The 23,041-nt window shown below is 48.4% G+C and overlaps 1 protein-coding gene across 8 annotated transcripts in view; it reads left to right on the plus strand.

The window, feature by feature from the left end:
• The window catches only part of TMEM181 (transmembrane protein 181), a 68,785-nt gene that overhangs the window by 42,120 nt on the left and 3,624 nt on the right, over nucleotides 1-23,041 (plus strand). For all 8 annotated transcript variants that reach the window (XR_010836113.1, XR_010836112.1, XM_067011108.1 and 5 more), the window contains 11 exons: nucleotides 1,453-1,508; nucleotides 3,187-3,277; nucleotides 4,540-4,661; nucleotides 7,297-7,407; nucleotides 16,090-16,170; nucleotides 17,855-17,954; nucleotides 18,490-18,620; nucleotides 18,853-18,944; nucleotides 19,931-19,988; nucleotides 20,632-20,734; nucleotides 21,315-21,366. Coding sequence is in view for 6 of the 8 variants with exons in the window: in XM_067011108.1 (XP_066867209.1) it covers nucleotides 1,453-1,508; nucleotides 3,187-3,277; nucleotides 4,540-4,661; nucleotides 7,297-7,407; nucleotides 16,090-16,170; nucleotides 17,855-17,954; nucleotides 18,490-18,620; nucleotides 18,853-18,944; nucleotides 19,931-19,988; nucleotides 20,632-20,734; nucleotides 21,315-21,366 (997 nt within the window). In the remaining 2 variants the exon portion in view is untranslated. The remainder of the gene's footprint in view (nucleotides 1-1,452; nucleotides 1,509-3,186; nucleotides 3,278-4,539; nucleotides 4,662-7,296; nucleotides 7,408-16,089; nucleotides 16,171-17,854; nucleotides 17,955-18,489; nucleotides 18,621-18,852; nucleotides 18,945-19,930; nucleotides 19,989-20,631; nucleotides 20,735-21,314; nucleotides 21,367-23,041) is intronic.

The raw sequence follows: 23,041 nt of genomic DNA on the forward strand, positions 1-23,041 counted from the left end.
CACACACACACCAAAAAAAGAAGCGAGGGGACATGGGTTTGAGCCCTGGTCCGGGAAGTTCCCACATACCGCAGAGCAACTAAACCCGTGTGCCACAACTACTGAGTCTGCGCTCTAGAGCCCGCGAGCCACAACTACTGAGCCTGCGTGCCACAACTACTGAAGCCCACACGCCTAGAGCCCGTGCTCCACAGCAAGAGAAGCCACCACAATGAGAAGCCCGCGCACCGCAACGAAGAGTAGCTCCCACTAGCCGAAACTAGAGAAAGCCTGTGAGCAGCAACGAAGACCCAACACAGCCAAAAATAAATAAATAAATTTATTTTTTTTAAAAAAAGAAATAAGCCTCTCTGTGGGTGCACGCCTCCTTCCTACACAGAGACATCTCTGCTCAGCCTGCAAGAAAGTGCCCCAGAGACATGCTCCTGCACTGGTTGAGGTTTGTACTCAGGTATCTCCTCCTCCAAGTGGAGGGTGGTTGGCAACAGGCTGGGTGTGGCCACAGAGGCAGCGGAACACCGGCATCACAGCTGCGAGGGTTTGCTTCAGGACAAACCCAGCTGTAAATGAAATCAGGTTCACAGTGTTCCCTTTGACGACTTCTTTTAAGGTCAAAGCTCTGAAATATTACAGTGTAAGATTCTATGAAGCGTGTTTATGTTATTTTGGGAAAAGCCTTGAGTCTATTGTTAGTATATATACTTCTTTTTTTAATATCCTCAATAATTTGGAAGATTGGATTAATTGGATGAATGGGTAAATGTGTCTTAATTTTTTTAGCAGAAATCTTTATACAAAATATGTAGATAGTGTCTGTGTCGTTAATGCTTTCTTGGATCCACGCCCTCCAGAGAGAGCCTTCCCAGAGAGCAAGGGAGGGGGTCTGCACACACAGAGCCCCGTGGACATCGTGTGCATTGCCTGGGGTCATGTTGTGTTCACCTGCGTTGGGCGGTCAGCACGTGCAGCAGAGTGGGTACTGTGTGCCTGTGTTCCTGTGTTTGTATGTTTTACACGTACATTTGTGTGTGTGTATTTATGTATGTACATGTATATATATATATTATATATCATTATGTGTATAATATATATTATATATATGGTTTATATATATATAAACCATATATAAATATATATATGGGTTTTTTATATATATGGTTTATATATATAAACACCGTATATAATATATATTTATATATATATAAACCACATATATATGGTTTATATATATTATATGTATATTATATATGGTTTATATATAATATTATATATTATATATAATTATATATTTTATATATATATATATATATATATATATAAAACCTTTAAAGATAGACCAGGAAAAAGACTACCTCTGTATAATATATGAGTCTTTCTTGGCATTTGAAAATAATCAACATTAATTATCAATATAGTTATAACCTGCTTTTTTCTTTCCCTGTTACACTTTAGGACCCAAAGTGATCCAGACTTCTGCAGCTAATTTTTCACTAAATAATAGCAAAGAGGTAAGACTGGGTCTGAGAGTCACTAAGAAATGGTCCTGCCTAAAGCGTCATTAAGGTCAAACCCACCCCCCTTACCCGGCAGCTTGCTTCTTGGGCAACACACATTTCTCACTCTACCGTCAGCTGCTGGCCTCTGGGTCCTTGTTTGCTAAAATTACCTTTTCTGCTGTAATAGTTACCTCAGTGCTGAGAAAGGATGGTGATGTTATACCTCTTAGGGAGGAGCAATGCATTTCCAAAGGCTGGTTAACTCCTCCTGATTCCTCCTGTGTACAAGACTTATTAGATTATAAATTCTAACTATGCTCACTTAGGTTTCTGGCTCTTTTTTTTATATTTGCCTAAGTTAAGAAGTGGTCTTTATATCACGTTTCTAACGGGAACAGTTTTTTTCAATGATTGTTTGGCATTTCTTGCATGAACTCAGTTTAAATGAAAAATCCTGTTTCTTTTCTTTTTTAAAAAATAAAATATGCCTTGATTCTTCACCATCTTTAGATAAAAACAGAGGTCCTTCCAATTGGAAAATTTTGGTTTTCTTTAATAAATGCTAACTTTTGTGAGAGCCCAAACAACTAAGCCTTTTCTTTTTCTGATATTGAAGTATCTTCATCTATAAACTGAAAGCAGTCGTCCCACATTCTCACTGCCTTGTACGGTGTGTGACTTAAATCTGATTATTTGACCCAGTACCCCACCCCACCCCACCCCCGTCTTCGTTCTCCCAGCTCCCTGCTAGGTTTCCACCGCCAATTCTCAAAAAAGCAAAAGGAGAAAGATGTCCGTAAACGTACCTTTTGGGCCCTGTTTGAAGAGGTGCCGCCATAGGGTTTCCTGACCGTAGTTTGGTCTTTTAAAATTTCTGTCTCAGGATGTAAGTCCTTTTTTGACACTGAAAATAGCAGCCGTCCCCAGGAACTGACTCGCTTCCAAAAGATGGTCCTCACTTCTAAAAGGTTATAGATCATCCTCCAGTTGGTTTCATTGTCTTGGTGGCTTTGGGGCAAGTCTCCGGGCACAGAGAGTTTCACTGAGGTCTGCCAGGAGCATTAAAACACAAAAACTACCCATGTATGTTCAAATAGTGCTTGTCCTTGGAGCTAGGATCGGGCTCCTCTGGCAACTTCTTCTGTGTCCCTCGCTATTAGGCACCAGTATTGTGTTTTTCAGCAGACACTGCAGAAACGTCACTGGCACTGTGGTCCCCTCTAATTTTTCTCTCTAGGGCCGTTAAAGCTGAAAATGACAGATGTCAGTGACATGTCTGGCATATTGTTACTAAAAAAAAAATGATTCTTGTGAATATGAAAATATTGGTTGGTGTCCTTTATTATCTTATTATATGTATCACCTTATGCACTTTAATTTTTTTCTCCAAGATGGCCTGTTCTTGGTATTTAGGTAGGTATCTTGTCCCAAGGCTATAGGTAGTGGAGACTGCCTGCTTTCGAAGTTTTCATGAGAGACAAGTGAATTGCAGCACAAAGTCAGCCCTTTATTTTTTTGAAAGGCAGAATTTTACTTATATTGACTAAAGGAAAGCTACGTGTCTCTGTTTCAGAGCTAACACTCCAGCCTTTTTTGTAAATGTAGATTTTGTATGTTAAGGTGAGACATTGGGTAGACTCAACTGAAGAGATCACATGGATTTTTTAACTTCTTTTTCTTTTTGCCTCAGCTAAAGCCAGTTCAGATACTTTCAAACCCGCTGTCTACATATAATCAGCAACTATGGCTGACATGTGTTGTTGAGTTGGAGCATTCCAAAGGTATGAAGCCTGACATTTTAGAATGACTTTTATTTGTACAGAGCCCCATGTTTGAAAGGTTTAAAGAGCTTTCAAATCTTTCAACAAGTGCTCAAAGATTATAAGGATTATAAGGTGGCGATTATCCTTTTTAGTACCAGCAAGTCGGGAGCCCCTTAAAGGAAAGTCATGCTGCAGCGCTCGGGGAGCTCCCGTCACGGCCCTCAGGGATAGCGGTCATCCTTCGGGATAGCGGTGACGCCCAGCTGCGCGGCTGCACAGCGTGGGTTCTGTGGCAGCAGCCTTTCCCAGCGGGCTTCTGGGAGAGGATTAAGTCCCGGTGTCCTAAGGCAATGGTTCTGTCCCGCAGGGACACTTGGCAGTGTCTGGAGACCTTGTGACATGGCTGGGTCACAACCGGGGAGCAGGGAGTGCTCTCAGTGTCCAGTGGGTGGAGGCCAGGGGTGCTGCTAAACGTGCTACAATGACGGGGCAAATTCCTCGCAGTAAAGAGTCGTCTGACCTCCAAATTGCCTTGGTGCTGAGGCTGAGAAGCCCTGCCCAAAGCACTCCCAGTTTATAATGGCCTCGCTATGTCCACCTAGGGCGGCCCTGTCAAGCACCCTCCCTGAGAGCCGAGAAGACGCTCCGCATCGTTTTCCACGTACTGGGATTTAGAGGAAGCACTTCGGTTGAAAGAATTTGAAAAGATAACCCAAAGACTGCAGTAAATTAAGTGAAAAAAATGCATATTACAAAAAAATTAACCTCTTTTTGTAACATTTTAAAAAGCATAAATAAATTTGATATCACTATATATTTGTGTGTCTAGAAAACAGTCTGGAAGGATGGACACAAACATGAAATTATAGTGTCTCTGGTTGTGGGATTATATGTGCTTAATACCATGTTTATATTTTCGGTCTTTGATATTTTTAAACAATGAGCATATAATCGGAAAAATAATGAATTATATAATCAGAAAAAATAAGAAACCTGTTTTTATTTTGGTATGAAGTTAAATTAAAATTTATATGGGAATTAAAAAATAAAACTTTGTTAGCCATGAAATATTTGCCCTTATATCTGAAATGAAACTTGGGGGTGGGTGAGAAACAAGTTCACAGAAGGGCTGGACGTGGCTGGCGAGTGTGGGCCTGGCAGATATGGCGAGGCTGATGCGTCACAGAACCTCCCCCAGTCCGACACACAGCCCGGCGGGCACTTCTGCAGGTGTGACGGCCTCTCGTGGTCTCTTAACGCTGGATTTCTTTCTTTTGTAGAAACAGCTATTCGGACAAACTTCACCATGACTGTTAAGGTCGATGGTGTAGCTCAGGACGGGACCACCATGTTCATTCATAACAAAGTTCACAATCGGACGAGGACCCTCACGTGTGCAGGGGTGAGTGCGTTTGGTCCGCGGCGAATCATCGTGCTCCTCTCTCAGGTCAAAAACGGAGTCACACCAATGACGGCATGGAGAACCCCTCGAACTGTATGCACTGATACCTTATAAATTCTTACGAACGTACACACACGCGCGCGCACACGGTATACACACATACACCCTGGTGCCTGCTCTGACTGTCAGTGTAGCCAACTGCCTGGTGCATCCGCAGATGACTTGACTGGCTGCCTGTCTCACAGGAGGGTGGCCTGCCACTGTCCTGTGGTCTATCTTGATTGCTGGGGCCTTGGTTTATTTCCAGCTGTGGGATGAACTCCCTGATCCATTCGGGGCGCTGGGACCCAGGCCTCTTGGCAAGAGTGGCCTCCTTTTTTGAGCGTCTACTCCAGGGTGCAGCATGTGGCTCTGGGCTAGGAGACCGATGGGCCACAGTGGGAAAGGAGCCCTCACTCTAGGTTTTGCTGATGCCGTATTCTGTCAGAACCCCAAGAGTCGGAAGCAGATCCTGCTGTAGCAAGGAGGCCCCGTTGGGACCTAACGGGTCGTGGGACAGCATGGGTGGGAGCGTCCAAAGGGATTGCGTTTTGTTATAGGATTAGGAAATGGCCTCGTGGCGGGTACTGTCCATACATGGTCTCATTCCTTCCCCAGGGCAGGCCCACGAGCAGAACTGTTGTTAGAGCCCCACTTCATAGACGAAGATACTGAGGCTTAGAGAGGTCAAAGCACTTGCCCAAGATGACACAGATCCTGAGGGATGGGACCAGGCCCCCTCAGCCCAGCCTCTTCTATTCTGAAGCCTGTGCCCTTAACAGCTGCGCACAGCGCCTGGTTAGTAACAGATACTGGACGGTTTTTCCTGGCGAGAAAGAATTCGGAGAGGGAGGGTTCCCGTTCAGAGGCTGGCCGCCGGCTCTGGCCGCTCCGTGTCGACGTCTGCTAGGAGATCCTGAGATGGGTCCGAGCTGTGGCCCGCGGGGCCTGGGCTGCAGGAAGGCCGAGCTGACCGTGCGCCCCGCCCAGCACACTCACGGCAGCATCTGCTTGCGCCCTGGGCTCTGCCCTGGCTCGTTGGGTGGACCTGGGCAGCGGAGCCCAGGGAAGCAGCAGAAGTGACCCGACTCTCCCGCGTCCTCCGTTCATCGCCCGTGCGCGGGGCCGTGCCAGTTTCTAAAGTGTATTTTCCTCGTCTGTTAAGCGGGGGTCACGCCTGCCCTGGAGTTGGCAGAGAGTGGTGAGGATGGAGGTGGGTTACGAAGGGGAGGGCGCGCGCTGCTCGCGCAGGCGTGGGGGGCCCGGCACCCCCACCGTACTGAATAGACAGGAGGGACGACAGGTGTGAGGTCTGAAGGGACCACTGCCCCAGCAGGGGCTTCTCTGTCCCGAGCAGACGGGGCCACGAGGCCCACCAGCCCCCGCACTGTGCTCTTGCCTCCCCTCTGCCTTCTTTCCCATCCCTTGCGTCAGCCCCCTCTCCCCGCCCACTGCCTTCACATCTTCCTAAGCCTTCTTACTTGACACTCACTTCCTTGACATTCCTACCCGACCTTGGGCAGTCCTGGCTTGGAAAGCCTTTGCTCAACGGCAGGGTGACTGCCCAGTTCGGACCCCAGGCTCCAACAAGTGCCACGGGACGGCCTGCTTGTTCTGGGCCGTGTCCAGATTCCTCGTGGCACAGGGAGGGGCCTTCTGTCAGGGCCCGAGGGGCGTGCTGGCCCGGCCACGGAGTCCACGCCTACATTCGCACCTGGAGGGTGGGTTTCCTTCCCCTCACCTCTCTGAAATAGAGGACACCTGAGCAGACCCGATTCTTAATTCTGAAGGACGAAAGCAAGGGGCTCAGCCGGCCAGTGGGCACACGTACCACACACTTCCAGAGGTCGCAGGGGACTCTGCATGGGAACGACAGGCCAGTGGAGGAAAAGAAATGCGTAATCCACTCGGTGCATCATTACAGCAGGTGCAGAAGTGGGCCAAGGAGGAAAATTAGGCTGAGGGGTCTGATCTGTTGTGTCTTAGCTACGTGCCTCCCGCGCTAGTGTATTTGTGGAAGCGTCAGGTTTGTGTTGCATTAACTTACTTTTTTATGCAGGTGACATTATTAGTTTTAAAATTTATTTTATTGAAATATAGTTGATTTACAATATCGTGTTAATTTCTGCTGTACAGCAAAGTGATTCAGTTATATATATGTACATTCTTTTCCAGTATGGTTTATCACAGGATATTGAATATAGTTCCCTGTGCTGTACAGGAAGACCTTGTTGTTTATCCATTCTATATGTAATAGTTTGCATCTGCTAATCCCAGTCCATCCCTCCCCCATTTCCCTCCCCCTCGGCAACCACAAGTCTGTTCTCTAGGTGACATATTATTTTGAATTGTATGAAGTAGAAAGGTTCAAATGATTGTAAACCATGTATTATTTGTTTCTAAATATATCCATTTGGTTCTTTCTTTCTAAGAACTGGTTTTGGCTGGCATCTGAATTTTTCTGAGCTTCTGGCAAGTTCCCTGGAGATGATCTCTTGGATCATCTGTTGTTGGAATGTGTTACTTCGTGGGTCAGTTGGTTCAAGAGTGAGTCTTGCTTGCTTTAAAGACACAGATCTTCCTTGTGCATTTGCAGAAATGTGCAGAAATTATTGTGGCTCACCTCAGCTACTTGAATTACACTCAATATACAGTGACTGTGGGATTCAAACACCTGAAGGAACGCATCAAGGAAATGAACTTCACCGTAAGTATACCAGCTGACCACAGCGTTTCCGTGGCTCATTTGTTTAGCTTGCATTCTTTGTGGAATGACTGAAGTAAATCACAGCATCAAAATCATGTTATTTTGGGCAGTGGAAGACATGTACAGTTCTAAAAACTGTAGAAAAACCACAGTTTCTTACGTATATGGGACCACAGTTGCTTAAAGAAACAGCATGGAATTGGAAAACCATGGTATTCTGAGGTTTAGGAGAGAGTAGCCTTCCAGCTGGGAGGTAGTGGAGAAGTTGCCAGGTGTGCCCTCCAAGGAAGGCAGGACCCCCTTCTCCAGGCCTGTGAGTGGTCTTCAGACCCTGCCAGACCTCTTGGTGAAGGGTCCCTGCTCTCACGTGCCTGTCTGCCCCCAATCATGCAGCTCTGATGGTTAGACTTTCCTGTCTCGTGTCCGGCTGAAATCAGCCTCCTTGGTCCTGCTGCTTGTTGGGAGTCAGAATAATCATCAGGGTGACTAGGGACACGGGTGTTAGATCAGCCAGAAGAGCTGGATGCAGATCCCAGCACCACCGTTTACAGTTTGACACTGTTGTGCCTCTGTTTCCTTATCATAAAATAGCTACCTCATACCGCTGTGACTGTTAAAGGAAGGTGCCGGTGGGTTCCTGTTTTAAATTACGCTTTGTTGAGGTGTAAGTCACACGCCATAAAAGCAGTCTGTTAGTAGACACTTCTCACTTCTCCCTCCCCCAGCCTCTGGCAATCACTAATCTGCTTTCTCTCCGTATGGATTTGCTTGTAGTGGACATTTCATATGAATGGAATCATATACTTTGTGCTCTTTTGTGAATGGCTTCTTTCGCTAAACAGTGTTTTCAAAGTTCATCTGTGCTTTGCCGGTAACGGCGCTTCGTTCCTCTTTTGCCAAATAACATTTCATGTTACATGTGTGCTGCCTTCTGTGTATCCATTCATCGGTGGACGGGCATTCGGTTTGTCTCCATTTTTTGGCTATTGTGAATAACGCTGCTATGAACGTTTATACACAGGTTTTTATTTGGACAGAGGGGTCCCCTTTGCTGAGACGTCGTGGTGTGTGGGAGCCCTCCTGCACCCTTACGGGCACTCCCACCTCTGCGATTTTCTCTGTTTCCTGGGAGGCCTCTGGAGGTCGGCTGGGCTTGGGGTCACGGCCAGCGCCTGCTGGTCGTGTGTGCTTGACAAACGGTAGCCGTCGTTACAGGCTTGCTCCTTTTCTTCGTGTCTGTCTCTGGACTACCCAAAGCGAGTTTGTTTATTCTTTATCTGCCTGATCGCTCCGCTGGTGTTTGTTTGAAGATGGCCGTCTCTGAGGTTTTTCCTTTCCTTCACAAAGCCCCGGGGGTGTGACTTCTGGACCCCTCAGAGTCCAGGTTTCCTCCCTGTAGCCCCGAGTCAGCCTGGCTGAGAGGGGTGCCCCCCTGGGGAGGGAGCAGGTGGCCCCCCAGGTGCCAGCTCCTCTAGAAGCGGCATCACCTGTCGGACCCCGTGGGCATATTCTGCGGTTCAGCCTGGTCTCCTTCATTGCTGCCTCCTGTGGTGGGTTTCTCACTACACTCTGCTCCTGAATTTCTTCTCAATGCTTTTAGCTTCCTCCCCAGTCTCTCCCGATCTTTTGAGTTTGAATCTGGATTCTGTTCCTTGTTGTGCAAATGACTTCCTCAAACTTTGTTTTCAGAAGATCTGATTAGCATTCTGCCTGTGTCCTCAGGTTCACAATGCAGAGGTTGAACCCAGATGGGGCCTCAGACAGATGCCGTGAGCTCAGGCCCTCTTTGGACTCATCTTGTGATAACATCTGCGCTTTAGACTTTGCTATTTCGCATCCTTCTGATTGGAGAATGCGGAAAGAAAAGAAAGCCACGTTTTCCCAGCGAGGGATCTCTCCTTTCTGTCGTCTTTATAGGATCATCGTCTCCTACAAGCCCTTTTATCAAAGTGCTCAGCAGTGTTCCCCCCAGGGTTTACCTCACCCCAGCCCTATTATGTGGGCTTGCGCCACTGTTTTGTTTGGTTTTGATTGTGGTTCTCTCCGTCCATCCTTTGTATCTGTTTACATTTCCTCTTAAACTTATTCCTAAATAATTCGATACATGTTTCAGATAGACCTGGTTCATGTCATTCCGCCCTTGCTGGGCGAAGGCAGGCCACGTGATCTCATCTTAGGGCTCAATAAGGAAGCTGCCGTCGGAGCAGCTCTCCTCGAATGCTGCCAACAGCCAGAGCTTTGTCCTGATAGCTCTCCTCAGCATCCACAAAGCTGAGACGTAGGAACCTCTGGGTTTGTGAGGGATGTCACCTAAGGTTTTTCTCCATTTTTGGTACATTTCTGTATTCCCAGTGACAGCAGAGGGCCTGGCAACAGTTAGGTTTGTAATGGGAGAATAACAGCCTAGCGCTTCACCAAGTAAGAAATTCAAATGGCCGACAAACCTTTGAAATGCAAACCGAAACATTAGGTAATACAAGAAGGAATGTCTTTTTTTTTAAGCCTATCAAACTGGCAAATAGTCAAAACACCAACAAGAAAAATCACATCTAGTGTTGGAGAAATGTAAGGACACAAGTTCTCATACAGGTTAATGGGGTGTAAATTGGTTCAACTTTGGGGGCCAGTTTGGCAATGTATCAAAGCCTATATATGTATGTTCTTTTTGACCTAGTAGTTCTACTTCTAGGAGTTTATTCTAAAGAAATAATTTTATTTATTTTTTTTAATCTTTATTATTATTATTATTATTATTTTGTGGTACGCGGGCCTCTCACTGTTGTGGCCTCTCCCGTTGCGGAGCACAGGCTCCGGACGCGCAGGCCCAGCGGCCATGGCTCACGGGCCCAGCCGCTCCGCGGCACGTGGGATCCTCCCGGACCGGGGCACGAACCCGCGTCCCCTGCATTGGCAGGCGGATTCTCAATCACTGCGCCACCAGGGAAGCCCTAAAGAAATAATTTTAAATGTCCACAAAGATTTATGTTCAAACATGTTCCTCATAGCAGGAAGTTGGGAGAAATCTATATTTCAACAGGAATGTTCTGGTTAAATAAATAAATTTGTTCTTCTGTACCTGTTAAAATAATAAACTGGTCACAAAGTAGGATAGATAGCACAAACCACATACTGATTTTTTTTTAAAGTACATGAATTAAAAGTGTTAATTAAAATTTTGTATTTTAGAAAACTGAAGACCATCTCTGGGTGGTGAGGTTAATGTTTTTCTCCTTTTTTTTTTTTGTGGTACACGGGCCTCTCCCTGCTGTGGCCTCTCCCTTTGCGGAGCACAGGCTCCGGACGTGCAGGCTCAGCGGCCATGGCTCACGGGGCCCAGCCGCTCCGCGGCACGTGGGATCTTCCTGGACCGGGGCACGAACCCGTGTCCCCTGCATCGGCAGGCGGACTCTCAACCACTGCGCCACCAGGGAAGCCCTGGGGTTAATGTTTATTTTCTTTTTTCCCCCTCTATTTTTAATAATGAGCTTTTATTAATTATATTTATAATCAGGAGGGAAAATTATTTGTTTTTAAAAAAGCGACTGGTATTTGAAAGAGGAAGTCTAAGACACAGTCCAGCCGTTCGCTGCGAGAAGTTCAGAGCTACCTGAGAGAGTCACAGGTCCACATTATGTCTACAGCTTGTCCAGAGATGCGTTAAGCAGTTAGAGAATCTTATGCAGAGTGTTTCTATATCTTTTATTAAATTGCTGTTGAAGGCATTATCCATTATGCTGTCAGCTCTCATCTAAACCTTCAAACAGAATTCCTTTGACCATTTGTTTTAACTCCTTTTATTAGAGAATGAAAGCTGTATAGCTCCTCACATTTCTCTTTTGGTATTAGCTGCTACAAATCTCCAAAAGATGTTTTAGGCTGAATTGTAGTAATTACTAACATCCTGGCATGGGTTGCTGGTATAATTACACTCTTTCTTCACCGTTTTACCTTTGAAAAATCCTTTAAAATGCTTTCTGTCTAGACTGGATTTTTATTATAAACTACCTTCATTCCTTTTTGGAAGCAAACGAAGTATAATGAATACAATACATCTTTGGAGTATCTTAGTGATACTCTTACACACCCACCAAAATGGCTAAAATGAAAAAGGCAAAAAAATGTCAAAGTTGGCAAGGGTGTGGAGCTGTCAGAGTTCTCATACCCTGCTAGTGAAAGTGTAAATTGGTGCAACGGAAATGCATAATATATTGACTAAAAGACTTATATTTAAACCCATAGACTTGGGTCCATTCAGTGACTGCTCTCCTGTGAGGGCTCACTGACCACTGCTTGGCAGGATGGATCCCTGTGGACCGTTGCCCTCCTGGCCCCAGCATCACCGGGCCCATAGCTGCTGAAGGGCTGCTGTCCGTGCTGTCCGTAGCGGAGGGGCTGGGGCCCTGTCCTCCGAGCTTCGCGCCTTCTTCTCGGGCCCGCTCCGGGGAAAGGAAGGACTGTCCAAACCCTTGGCACCAGTGAACTCCAGATGGAGCTGTGGGGCCGCGCTGGCCTCGGCGGGACACAAGGGGTTTCTGCTCAGCAGCTGCTGACAAGGGCAGCCTCCCGGAGGGAGCTCCGGTGTGGCTGTGGTTTCCCTACGGCGGAAAGGGCAGGGGAAGGGCCACAGGAGCAGTAAGACGGGCCCCGCCATCACAAGCTATTGAGCACCCACCGCGCGGCAGATGCCAGCCCAGGATCCAACGGGGGAAGCCGGGGTTTAATGTTGTCTTTCTTCTTCACCCCAGCTCCTCCTCTTTCTCCTCCTTTCCCCTATGAACTCACATTTTAGAACTATTGGGTCGGCCAGAGTTCGTTCGGCTTTTTCCGCAGGATGTTACGGAAGAAGCCGAACAAACTCTTCCGCCAACCCTATAAAATGCATGTTTTAGGTTTAGCTATTTATTTATTGAGTAAAGCATTGTTTTCTAGTGCTAATTTTTGAAGTGAGCGACTTGATTATTTCGTGCTCCTCTGACAGAATCCTAAGACTGAATCCCCCCTCCTTCTGGGGAATCCATGGTTATTTTCTTTCTTAAGAGTTAGAGTCCCTTGAGGGTAAAAAAATACGTACTTTCTTCACTGTTACTTTATACATATTTTATGAGTCTTTTCTTGACGGTAGCACTTCTTTTTTCTCTTCTTGATCATGCCTTAAAATCTATAACTAAGATATGTATTATACTTTTTTCTTTTTGAATATTATGTTCACATCAACACTCCCCCCGTCATTTGCTCATAATCACTACTGTGATCGTTTTGTAAATGATACGGTTGTAAAATGTAAACAGTATAGCGATAATCATAATAGCTGTAGTGTTTTGGATTTATAATAGCAGCTATTATTTACTGAATATTTGCTCTTTCCCTGGCACTGCACTAAACTTTTTATATGCATCCTCTTATTTAAATGTTATGATTGTTATGATAATTCTTCAGAGTAGCTATTCTATGGAGGAGAAATCTGAGATTTAATGAGATTAAGGAAATCCGAATCTCTGACTTCACAAGTCATAGGATCTTAATTACTGTGATTTCCGCTTTCCCATTAACATCAATTGTTAATAGTTCTGCTTGCATTACAGATTCATTTGTAGTTTTTAGAATTTTATGTAAATGGAGTCAGACAATATGTTTGGGTTCTTGCACTCAGTGTAATTACTTTGAGACTGATGAATGATGTCGGCTGTGTCAGTAGTTCATTCCTTTGTGTTGCTGCGTGACACTCCCTGCGTGGATATAGCACAGTTAGTTTATCTGCTCACCTGCTCATGGATATTTGGATTGTTTCCAGTTTGGGGCTGTTATAAATAAAACCGCTGCGAACTTCTGTGTACAAACCTCTACATGGACATGTGCTTTCACTTCCCTTGGGTAAATACCTAGGAATGGGATGCTGAGTCATGTGTCAGGGGTCTAACTGTTTGGGACGTTGACAGCCTGGGTTCAAAGTGGCTGTATTGTCTCACATTCCCATCAGCGGAGTGTGAGGGTCCCAGTTGCTTCACATCCTCATCTCGTCAACACTCGGTAGGGCAGTCATCTTAGTTTTGGCCGTTCTAACAGGTATGTAGTGGTATTGCATTGTGGTTTTGATTTACAGTACTTTGAAAATATTGGTCTTCTGGTTTGCATTTTTTGACAAGAAATCTATCATCCTATCTTTGTCCTCTGTAACAGTTCTCCTCCCCTCCAGCCCCCTCCCGCCACTTTTAGGATTTTTCTCTTTTACTTATTTAAGCAGTTTGATTGTGGGGTTCCTTGGTATACTTTTCTTCGTATTTCTTGTACTTAGGGTACATTGAGCTTCCTGGATTTGTGAGTTTATAATTTTCAACAAACTTGGGAAAAATTTGGCCGATATTTCTACAAATTTTTTTTCTATCCTCCTGCCTTCTTCCCGCCAGTAGAAATTTGAGGACTCCAAATGTACATCTACTAGGCCACCTGAAGTTGTCTCGCAGCTTACTGATGCTCTGTCCATTTTTCTCTCTGTTGCATTTTAAATGGATTCTTTGGCTGTCTTCATGTTTATACTCTCTGTGACGTCTAATCTGCTGTTGATCACCCTCCAGGTCTCTGCTTCACATATGCAAACTCTCCTCTAGTTTCTTGACGTCCTTATCTACTAATTCTGTCGTCTGAGATTTCTGGGTCAGTTTTGATCGATTAGTTTTTTCTCATCATGTTTCGTATTTTCTTGCTTTTTTTACACGTCTGGTATTTTTGATTCAATGTCAGACATGATTGATTGCTAGAGTTTTGTGTTTTGATAAATATCCTTGAGCTCTGTTCTAGGATGTGGTAAGGTTACTTGGAAACAGTTTGTGCTTTTCGGGCCTTGATTTTAAACTTTGCTAGGTGGGACCAAAGCAGCATTGAGTCTAAGGCTGATGTTTCCCCACCACTGAGCTAAAAGTGCTTGGAGTACGCTCTACAATAACACCCCCCTGACTGTGCATTTTCCTCACTGTTACTGGCCTTCTGTGAGTGCCAGTGATGCTTTTAGGCATTTTCTCCTGGCCTCGGGGGGGTTTACTCACTCTCATGCGCGGATCAGTATTCAGGGGAAGCCGTGGGGAGGGCGACCTTTGGCAGGTGGCTGGAGCTTGCTCTGTGCCTCTGTTAGCGCTCTGTGCCTCTGTTAGCGCTCTGTCCTGTGAGTCACAGCCGGTGAGCTGTGTCCCTGCACTCACAGCGGTGTGTTTGCGACTCAGAGACCACTGCGCTCTGCTCGGGTTCCCCCAGGGCTTGGGGTGACCAGAGGGTGCACCTGTCCCCCATCAGCTAGAGATTATGGCCCTTCATTGCCTCGTGTCCGATGTCTTTGTGTGTGTGTGTGTGTGTGTGTGTGTGTGTATACATTTAATGTTTGAGGCAAATAAGGTGAATCTGGTGTCTTTAACTCTATCTGTTACAGTTTTTAAATTGCTCAGATGACTTTAATTCAGTGCATTAAAATGATGGGGCTCCCTAGCCCAGTGCAGCGCCGTGTCCTGGGGTCTGGTGATGAATCTGGCTGGTAACCGAGGTGGGAAGGGCTGCCTGCCACCTGCTTTCAGCACGTGGGGCCTCACGCTCTCTCTGTTAGCCGTGCACTTGATATGAGCGAGACTGCTCAGCGTGAGAACTGACAACCTTACTCCCACAGCGTTTCCTTTGTCTCGGATTCATATCTATACGTTTCACTCAGTCTTTTTTAGAACATCATACGTAACATTTTTGCGTCGTTTAAAACTCTGTTTCTTTTAATGGACAGCGTGGCTTTGTCTAATAAAGAGATTGACAGCATTGATCTTTGATATGAGATTTAAAAGCCAAATGCTATTACTATTATTATAGAATAATTGATCTGCCAGATTGATCATTAGTATGCCACCATTTAAAGTTATTTTCAATTCTTGGTACAAGGTGTGTGTTCTTTAATATAAAAATAAAATGTACTGGGCTTCCCTGGTGGCGCAGTGGTTGAGAATCCGCCTGCCGATGCAGGAGACACGGGTTCGTGCCCTGGTCCGGGAAGATCCCACATGCCGCGGAGCGGCTGGGCCCGTGAGCCATGGCCGCTGGGCCTGTGCGTCCGGAGCCTGTGCTCCGCAACGGGAGAGGCCACAACAGTGAGAGGCCCGCATACCGCAAAAAAAAAAAAAAAAAAAAAAAAAAAAAAATAAAATGTACTAAGTGTTAAAGTTTTAGAACACGTAAGAAAGTGTAAGAGAACATTTTAAACTACCTGTAGTCTCACATTTAGAGATAACTATTATCAATAATGTGGTTGGGACTTCCCTGGTGGTGCAGTGGTTAAGAATCCGCCTGCCAATGCAGGGAACACGGGTTCGAGCCCTGGTCCGGGAAGATCCCACATGCCGCGGAGCAGCTAAGGCCGAGCGCTACAGCTAACAAAGCCCGCGCGCCTAGAGCCCGTGCTCCGCAACAAGAGAAGCCACCGCAATGAGAAGCCCGCGCACCTCAACAAAGAGTAGCCCCTGCCCACCGCAACTAGAGAAAGCCCGCGCGCAGCAGTGAAGACCCAGCACAGCCAAAAATAAATAAATAAATAGAAGACATGTAAAAAATAGTATTCCTTTGTACGGGCACACCATGGAAAAAATAAATAAAGAATGCGGTGTACTTCCTTTTCGATGAATTTTTTTTTTCAAATTGCTTTCCTGCTTTCCATTTTAGTGGAAGACTTACGACCCTGCGTTTTCCCACTTGGAAATTTGGTTCAGATTCGTCTTTGTGGTGCTAACCTTCATTGTCACTGTAAGTACCATGCACCTAACAGACTGTGTCCGAATCCAAACAAGGGCAAAGTTAGTTCATAAATTATGGTTATTGGAGTGCGGGAGATTTGCCCGAACTCTGAGACACTCCATCCAGTGGGCTGACCTGATGGTACTAAATATTCTGTATTTCTGCTGGGGTGCTGTGCTGCAAGAATGCTGTGGTGTCTTTAGTAAGTAAGCACTGCGTAGTGTCACAGTAATTACAGGTCACTGCCTTGTAAGTGAATTCTCATCGGTGTGCAGTGGAACGTGCCATTTAACCTGTGTGGAGGGATTCTGCCTCAGTTGAATGACCTTCTTTGAGTGCAGATACAGCACGTTCTTGGGTTTTTACATTTGGAAAAGTGGACCAGACCTCTCAGTCTTTGGGCTTTTTCAGGAGAGTGCAGATGAGGGGCTTTGCACGTGTAGGCTTTCGACTCATTTGGGATCCGAGGTCTCTGTCCACTGGTGCACCTTGTCTTTGGGGGGTGATAACCCACAGAGTACAGGCAGTCCCCACAGAGGCCCGGCCAGTGAAGGTGGGAAGTTATAAATTGGAGGAAAAGGAAGTGCGCCTGGAGGGTATCCTGCCCCCGTCAGCTGCCTGCCCTGTGCTGACGCGGAGGGTGTGATGTTTAGGACGTCCGTTCTTAGCAGTGGTGGCCACTCCAGTTGCCACCCGAGGAACTTGTTGCTTCGCAGACTAACTGTATACAGAAGGACACGGGCTCACAGGGGACGTTTGAGGAAAGTGCCAGAGGGTGGTGACCTGGGTGTGGCTGGTAGGCGGGACGTGGCCACAGAGTGCCCTGAGAGCTGGGATGGCCAGGGCCTGGTGAACTCACTACAGGAAAGCGGAAAACTGCTGTTTATATTTGGGCAGAAATCCTTGCTGTTCCTTGAAGGAGTTCTCTTGCCTGGGATTCTGCTGCTGTACTCTGGTGCCCAGGGAACTGGTACCCAGGGCCCCACGTTCTCAAACAAGAGAAATGGGCCTGATTCTGACAGATAGACTGGGGGAAATGGTCCATCAGCCCAGAAAGTCCAAATTGCTTAGGAAATTATTGGCTTATGTTAGACTGCAGAAAAAAAAAAAAACAAACAAACAAAAAAAACGACTCCAGGCTTAAAAATCACAAATTGTATGATGTTTTAGAGTTTAAAGAAACCTCTCCCATGGGCCACTGCCCCTTCAGGGAGGTGTTTGAAAAGAAGCACGTCTTCTGACCATGGTTATATATAAGCCTCATTCCTTGGCTTTTCCTCTGGGAGCCCTGATGCCTCCCTAGAAGCTGGTGTCATCTGTGAAAGTCGCACCTCTGGTAGCACGTGGCCTGTGCCCGGAGAGATCCTTCCCTGCGGCTCAGTGGGAGCCGGCCTGGTAGAAACAGCCTGCCCAGGAGGAGGCCGGGGTGCCGGAGGGGGGGGGGCTATGGCCATTATATTCCTCATCGCCTCCTGCCCCTGTGAGAACAGCCGTGACCGTCTTATCGAGGCTCCTTTGCAGCAATTCACCGTCTTCTCCCAGTTGTCACCGATGGTCTCAGGGTCGGTTCAGCAAGGGCTTGGCTCATCAGGTCTTGGCTGGCCCTGAGACCTTTGATTTAGGAAGACAGACGTAAGGTGATGCTCGGCGGGGCGGGCAAAGACGGTGACCGGGGGCCTGGTCTGGTACGCAGTGCCTGTTTGCTCACTCCCTCCGGAAGTTTTCCATGCGAGACTGGGGCATCGAGCAGAAGTGGATGTCCATTCTCCTGCCTCTGCTGCTACTTTACAACGGTAGGTGCCATCTTTACTTTGGCCCTTTCCCCTTTAACGTTGAAAGCTGAAAGGCGTCCTGGAGGTGGCCTGGGGGCCCCTGAAGGAACAGGTGGTAGCGGCCGTGCGGCCCGAGGGACGTTGCTCCCGGATGCGGCGGGTGCCCGCGGCTTTCCCGCTGCCTGGAGGTTAAAGCCCGAAGGGCCGCAGACCCCATCTTGGGACTGTGCTGAGGGCGGCAGCAGCGCGGGCTGCCCCTCGCGCCCTGCTCCAGAAAGCGTCTGCTTCCAGAGCCGCGGCGCTGGGGCTGCCGGGCCCGCGGGAGGCGCTGCCGGCAGGAGCGGGCGGCAGGCACTCGGCACGCATTCCTGGAGCGATCCGTCCTTCGGCTTTTCGGTGTTTTTGAAAAACAAGACAGCCCTTAGTTCACTACCTTCCCCGTGGCTCTGGCCGGGGGGAAAGTGATCACGAGTTCTGCCCTCACAGGGGGACGGGGTGCCCTGCCGGGTGCTGGCAAGTCTGCCTTCCGCAGGCCTGTCTGCCTTTTGCCTTCCAGACCCGTTCTTCCCCCTCTCCTTCCTGGTGAACAGCTGGTTCCCGGGGATGCTGGACGACCTCTTCCAGTCTGTGTTCCTGTGCGCCCTGCTGCTCTTCTGGCTGTGCGTGTACCACGGGGTCCGTGTGCAGGTGAGCCGTCAGCACTGCCGGGGTGGGGGGGGCGGCAGGGGACTCAGTCCTTCCGCTCCAGATTCTGGTGACAATCCGTAGGGTGAGCTTGTCCTTGGGGACCTGTCTCCAGCCTCACAGTCAGCGGAAGAGGGCGTGCCGTGCGGAAATGGAGTGTCTGTGATCCGTTGTGGTCTGTGAGGGGGTAATGGTTTGCTAGAATTACTAACTTCTCTATTTCTTTTTTTTAAAGGGAGAAAGGAAGTGCTTGACTTTCTATTTGCCCAAATTCTTCATCGTTGGATTATTGTGGTTGGCCTGTGTTACCCTCGGAATATGGCAGACGTGAGTAATTTTATTGTGTGTGAGACTTCGGTCTTGGGAAGCATTTAACGAGGCGGACGGGCCCAAAGTTGACCGTGTTTTGTGAACTCATCCAGAAGGGAATCTGTCACCCAGTGTTTCATGACTTGGTAGTGTGACTTAAACTGAGGGTTCATTTCTGCTTGCATGGCATGCAGAGATGTACACGATTCTTCTAGTCTAAGGTGGAAAACGAGAAAGGCCACGTCTTCTCAGATCCCTCCTTCGGAGAGGCAGAGACTTCACTTGTAGGAATGACGCTCAGGTCGGCTCCTGGTTCGCCACTGACCCCAGATATTTTGAGTGTCTCCTTTGGCTTGTGTCTTTAAACCTTCCCATCCTTATACCAGCTCCCAGGGTTGATCTTTAGTATTTTTCGTCCGTCTGTAAAATGGCACCGCCGCAGAAGCCTAACGTAGCAACAACCTGATTCCCCCGAGGAGGATTTTCCGCAGAAACGAGCCCCATCGCAGGGGTATGATGCTGGCACCTGGCACAGGAATGACAGGGCTCAGCTCACGCCTCCACCTCCCTCTTCGCACGCGCCTGTCGTCTCAGCAGCGCAGTGTCATTTTGAAATGCTCTTCAGAGAAGTTTGTGTTTACTTCTGTTGCTTCCTTTGTGTGCTCATCCATTTCCTGGTGCCCATACGTGCCCGTCGAAAAGGTGCCTGGAAAACAGCTCTTAAAATGGAAGGGGAAGTAGGGTGGGGATTTTCTTCATGATAAACACTGTGCTTCACAACACTCAGGACTGCGGGCAGTGAGTTCAGTGGTGCGGTGCGCGTGTCCACTAGGTAATTCGGGAGTTCTCATAAATTGAGGATTACTTTTTAAAAATCTTTTACTGTTGGTCAGCAAGTAGTTTATGTTAATAAGTTTTTTAAAAGGCCAAGTGAGAGAAAGTATAAAATAAAAAGTAAACTAGTTATTAATCTGTTTGTTTTTTTTATAACATCATATTTCTAGAATTAATGAATTACATGATCCAATGTACCAGTATCGAGTTGACACAGGAAATTTTCAGGTAAGGATTGTTAATGAAGCCAGAGGAATTTTTTTTTTTTTGACTGCTGTCTTAAAAAGTCGCTGAATTTTGTAACTTAAGTTGTGCTGTGGATACAAGCTTGCCAACTGGTTATGTGGGGAAGTCCATAGAAAGTTCACGTGTGGTTTAGACACACTGTCTTCTAGGTGATCTAGTTCAACCCCTCATTTCACAGAAAAGAAAACCAAGGTCCAGAAGAATTGAGAGCCAGGCCTGGATGCTTTCTTGGACACATAGCACTGTCTTCCTAAGCACGGCAGGGAGCCAGGCCCTCACCCCAGGGAGAGACAAGTAGGAGCCACTGCCATTTATTGAGCACCTCCTACGTTGCAGGCCCCATGCTCAGAGCTTTCCGTGTGTCACGGAGGCGTCTGCTCGTCCGCTGAGCAGGGCCCGGGGTGTCCCCCTGGGGTGAGCTGGCCGCCTGTGCTCGCAGAGAGGGGGAGCCGGGATGAGGAGACTCAGAGCGGCAGCCGCGTGTTCTTGTGCGCCGCTCTAGGCTGTGACCTTCGGGGCTCCGGGTCCCTCTTAGAAAGCTCTGGCTGTCTTGCTTATGTTACCGGAGGGAGAAGCAACGCTGAGACCCTGTTGTCATTCAAGCGCCCGTCTGGTTTCGCTCCAGGGAATGAAGGTTTTCTTCATGGTGGTGGCCGCCACGTACATCCTATACCTTTTGTTCCTGATCGTGCGGGCCTGCTCCGAGCTGCGTCACATGCCTTATGTAGGTAAGCTCTGGTCTCAGACCCCCCTGGTGCAGGGCTGCCCGCATTGGCACGGGCTGCGGGGGACGACGGCCTGACCCGGAGGGCAGACCCAGCGGCTGGAGCAGCGCCTTCAGCCCCAGGGAGCCCAGGGCTGCAGGGGTGACTCTGGGCCATTTGGACAGTCCTTCGGGCCAACGCTGGAGGGAGGCCTGTGGGGTGGAAGCCAGCTGGGGCCCCAGGTGTCTGTGTGGCTGTTGGAGCTGCCTGGATCCTTCTGGAATCGCACCTTACAAAGCGGCAGGGGTGGTTTTCCTTGTCCTTGAATCGGGACGAGTCACCTGATGTCATAGGATCCTTTCCCCCAGTCTGTCACAAGCAAATAATAGTGGCCACAGCCTTGCTGGAGACCCTCCTGGCCTCGGGGGAGGTGAGACAGCATTTCTCCTGGGCTTCAGGTACTAACAGGTTTAAAGTCCAGAGGGAAGAGGGGTTTTGTTCAGAAGGTTTGGCTTTATTTTTGTCTTTATTTTTAAGATCTCTGGGATTAGTGGAATTTAATTCCAATTTGGTGATTTAATGGGAGTATTTACTTCTTTTTCAGATCTCAGGTTGAAATTTTTGACAGCATTGACTTTTGTAGTGCTTATCATTAGGTAAGAAGACTTAATTTCTTAAAAGAAGCAAACTGTGAGTTTTTATTTCACTGTCATGAATATCTTTTCTCCCGTTTTATGGGGTTAATTTTAGGGTGCTTCTAGCCAGCTGTATCCACTGGTCTGAGGCCTCCTCCCCCGGCAGGGCCCTGAGCGTGTGGTGGCCGAGGGAGCGTGTTCTGTTGTTCACGGCCAGGGGAGAGAAGAGCTTGGCGAAGGCCCGCGGCCCAGCGCTGCTCCAGTTCCCCCCTTGCCCTGACACGTGCCCTGGAAGGCAGCAGACGCAGTAGAGACAAGTCAGAGAGTTAGAATCCTGGGTGACATGCCTGGCGCCTGGGGTCCTTTTGCTGCCCCAAGGACAGGACTGTAAGCGGGCATCACTGAAGCACACGCGCTGCTGCCCGAGGGAAGCGGGCAGGAGAGGCCACGCAGCAGAGCAGGTGCCGAGGCCTCTGCTGGGTTCGCGGGCCGGCCTGAGGGCGCGCAGAGAGCCGGATCTTTGAATGAATTCCAGATAATTGCTTGCTTGTTTTTGCTTTGTCGCTCTCTCCTGAAATCAGAATCCCGTAGGGGAATAACATCTAGTTATCCGCCTTTCTTTCTCGGTTGTTTGGATGGCGAATAAGTGGCCGTCAGCCCTTTCCCTGGGGGGAGCCGTTCCGGGCTCCGAGTGGCTGGCTTTCCACCGCCGCGCCGGGGCCCCGGCCTTGTCGGACGGGCGATCCGGGAGGCGTCTGGGTTCGCTCACCCGCCCCTGCAGCAGTTGTGTTCATCCCTCACCAAAGCGTGTGAACTTGGCCTGGTCTTCAAAATGAGCTTGGTTTTATTCAGCATCTCAATTCACCTGAAAACGGAGGTTCACGTGTTGTTACTCAGTCTCTCTTCAGCCCTTGGTCCAGCCTCACATGCACACCCTCACCTCCTTTTTTACACATAAACACCCCTCCCATCCCCTCACACAGCCTCGCCCTCAGGCTGCCCCAGTCCACGGGCTGGGAGCTGCTGTCTCCTTGTAGTGACCTCTCTACGTCTGTCTAGAAGCTGTTATGCTTTCGTGATCTTTCTTCGTCTAAGTTTCGGGGGGATTCATGCGTGCAGCAGATACCCAGGAAGTGCCTCCTCTGGTAGCTGGGCAGACAGGTTCCTTCCTGTCATGGCATTTATAGTCCAGTGCGGGAGGGCAGTGATAAAAAATTTAAAAATAGCCTAAACGCCGTAATGAAAGCAGAGGGTGGACGACGGCAGGAGGGCCATGGCTGCTTTAATGGGGCTCGTGGGGGACGGCTCTCTGAGCAGGGGGCCTGGGGCCTGAAGTAGGGCCCTGAAGCCTGGGCTCAGGGACAGCGACGTCGCAGAGTGTGAGGCCGTGAGGGAGGGTGGCCGCCCAGAGGTCAGGTCGCCTCGCAGGCCGAGGTGAGGAGTCTCGGTTCCGTTCTCAGTGGTGGGAACCCTTCGCAAGGTTTTAAGCCAGGAGGTGAAGGGACCTGGTTCACATTTTATTAAACGGTCTGTCTGGCTGGAGTGGAGATTGGACCCCAGGGAGGGGAAGCGGGCTCCCCAGTACCGGAGCCCTCTGTCGGCACGTGCGTTGGTGGGCAGGTGTCAGACAGGTATGTGAACCACTGCCCGGGGTGGGGGGGGGGAGAGGACAAGGAGGGGCAGGCTGTCCCCCGGG

The sequence above is a fragment of the Kogia breviceps genome, chromosome 13 (genome assembly GCF_026419965.1).
Source record: "Kogia breviceps isolate mKogBre1 chromosome 13, mKogBre1 haplotype 1, whole genome shotgun sequence".
Classification (NCBI taxonomy): domain Eukaryota; kingdom Metazoa; phylum Chordata; class Mammalia; order Artiodactyla; family Physeteridae; genus Kogia; species Kogia breviceps.